Raw genomic sequence first — 1,912 nt, forward strand, 5'->3', positions numbered from 1 at the left:
ACTACCTTGATATAGTGTCATCTTTGTCCTGTTCTTAGCCCATCTCTTCATGATGTAAACCCTAATCTCTTCCAACATGGTGATAATTGGTTTAGTCCTAGTGTGAAGTAGCACACTGTTGAATCCCTCACACATGTTGTTGACAAGAGTGTCACATTGTGATCTAGAAGTGAATCTAGATCATGACCAATATCTGAGATAAACAATATATGTCAAATTAAGTATAAATGTCCAAGTACAACAATAATAACGTAGAGTAAACTGAACACATACCTTGGTGCAATTCCAATCAAATACTTATACGCTTATAAATTGATCTCTATAATTTTCAACATTTCAGCCTCCCATAGTTGTGGATATGTGGTTGTTGCTGTTGTCCACGTCAAACGTTTGAGGTCTTTTCCAGGAAATTGCTTTCTAAAATTTGAGTACAAATGTCTAACACAAAAGCGTTGTTCTACCCTAGGTAGAAGTGCATCAAAGGCTGTTAACAGACCCTACAAGTTTAAATAATGAAGTCAGATGAGGTTTATGTAAAATAGGTTATAATTAAGCTTTGTTAGGGTTGACTGACCTTTTGTTGGTCTGAAATAAATGTACATGCTCCACATATAGCTTCCCCACCAAGATCCCCAATCAGAAGGTCCAAGAACCAAGTCCAGGAGTCTTTGTTTTCTACCTTAACAACAGCATATGCAATGGGCAAAATTTGTTCATTTGCATCTCTTCCCATTGCTGTTAGTAATTCCCCTCCATACTTGCCTTTCAAAAAGCATCCATCCAACCCAATGATGGGTCTACAACTACTGAAACCATCTTTTGCATGCTTTCAAGCATACATAAATTCTGTTGAAGATACACTCCCCATTAATATTTTCAGCCTTTTTTTTCACTGTTGAACCTGGATTTGACCTGAGAAGCTCATGACCATAATCATAGATTCTTCTATATTGCTCCTTGAATGAACCATCAACATTATCTTTTGCCATGGCTCTTTCCCTAAAAATCATATTTCTAGAGATTCCAACATTCCATTTCCTACTCACTTTATCCCTAATGTCCATGACTTTCATGTTAGGGTTCTCTCTAACAGCTTTTTCCATCCTTTTGCTCAACCACTTAGAAGTGATCAACTTCACATTAAAATCTCTACTACAAGTGTGATCATCATTCACTTTTCTTAGCTGCCATGACTTGGAACGAGAACTAAAGGCACAATAAGCATACCATTTGCATTTACCATTGCCCCCACAACATTTAACATTAATCCTCTTGTTGTCATTCTTTAAGAATTTTAAATTTCAACCATTACTTAGTGCATATGTCCTAATGGCCTCTTTGAATTCGTTTTTCTCAGTAAAATAAGTCTCAACTTCCCACTTATATTCTTCCAAAATTTTAGGCATGCTAAATGTGGGGAACAAACTTCTAGGAATGGAACTTTCATTCTCACTATCTGGACCACTGTCCAAGTCATCTGACACCCACTTATTGTCAGATATACCACATACATCATTCATGTCATCATTACCACTTGTCCATGAACTGCAGGGTTGTTCTTCACTCAAGCTTCTTTTAGAAGTATCAATGTTATCACAATGAATGGTCACATCAATAAGACTTTCTTCACTACTAGACTCATCTACGTTTTCATCCTCATCATCTTCTATATTTTCATCTTCATCCTCATCTTCTACGTCTTTTAGCTCGAAATCATCTACATCATGGACCTCAACCTCATCCACATTAGCAAGCTCAACCTCCTCCAATTGTGTTAAACCTTCACCCTCACCCTCAACCTCAGCCTCAACCTCTTTCTCAACCTCTCTTTGAACTTCTCCCTCAGCCAATTGTGTTACAACTTCAGCCTCACCCTCAACCTCAGCCTCAACCTCTCTTTGAACTTCTCCCT

The 1,912-nt window shown here is 37.7% G+C and overlaps 2 protein-coding genes across 2 annotated transcripts in view; both read right to left on the bottom strand.

Annotated features, from left to right (window-relative positions):
• Window positions 1-305: 305 nt before the first annotated feature.
• Window positions 306-1,103, bottom strand: LOC106773470. Its single transcript, XM_014660160.1, has 3 exons — window positions 860-1,103; window positions 575-762; window positions 306-497 (listed from the first exon to the last, which is right to left on the bottom strand). Exons 1-3 carry the CDS (start codon window positions 1,101-1,103, stop codon window positions 306-308), a joined length of 624 nt encoding a protein of 207 aa, XP_014515646.1.
• A 198-nt stretch (window positions 1,104-1,301) lies between these two features.
• Window positions 1,302-1,912, bottom strand: part of LOC111242494 (acidic leucine-rich nuclear phosphoprotein 32-related protein-like) — a 1,292-nt gene continuing 681 nt past the window's right edge. Inside the window, exon 2 of the mRNA XM_022785934.1 lies at window positions 1,302-1,912. Within this exon, the coding sequence (XP_022641655.1) occupies window positions 1,302-1,912 (611 nt within the window).

Source organism: Vigna radiata, chromosome 9, assembly GCF_000741045.1.
Source record: "Vigna radiata var. radiata cultivar VC1973A chromosome 9, Vradiata_ver6, whole genome shotgun sequence".
NCBI classification, from domain to species: Eukaryota; Viridiplantae; Streptophyta; class Magnoliopsida; order Fabales; family Fabaceae; genus Vigna; species Vigna radiata.

What these genes read in the sequence shown, in the direction of transcription:
- LOC106773470 (XM_014660160.1), bottom strand. Translation starts at nt 1,103, where the DNA reads ATGGAAAAAGCTGTTAGAGAGAACCCTAACATGAAAGTCATGGACATT. An exon ending in TGAAAATATTAATGGGGAGT is followed by an intron (nt 763 to 859) that starts GTATCTTCAACA and finishes GCTTTTTGAAAG; the next exon opens with GCAAGTATGGAGGGGAATTA. An exon ending in TTATTTCAGACCAACAAAAG is followed by an intron (nt 498 to 574) that starts GTCAGTCAACCC and finishes TTAAACTTGTAG; the next exon opens with GGTCTGTTAACAGCCTTTGA.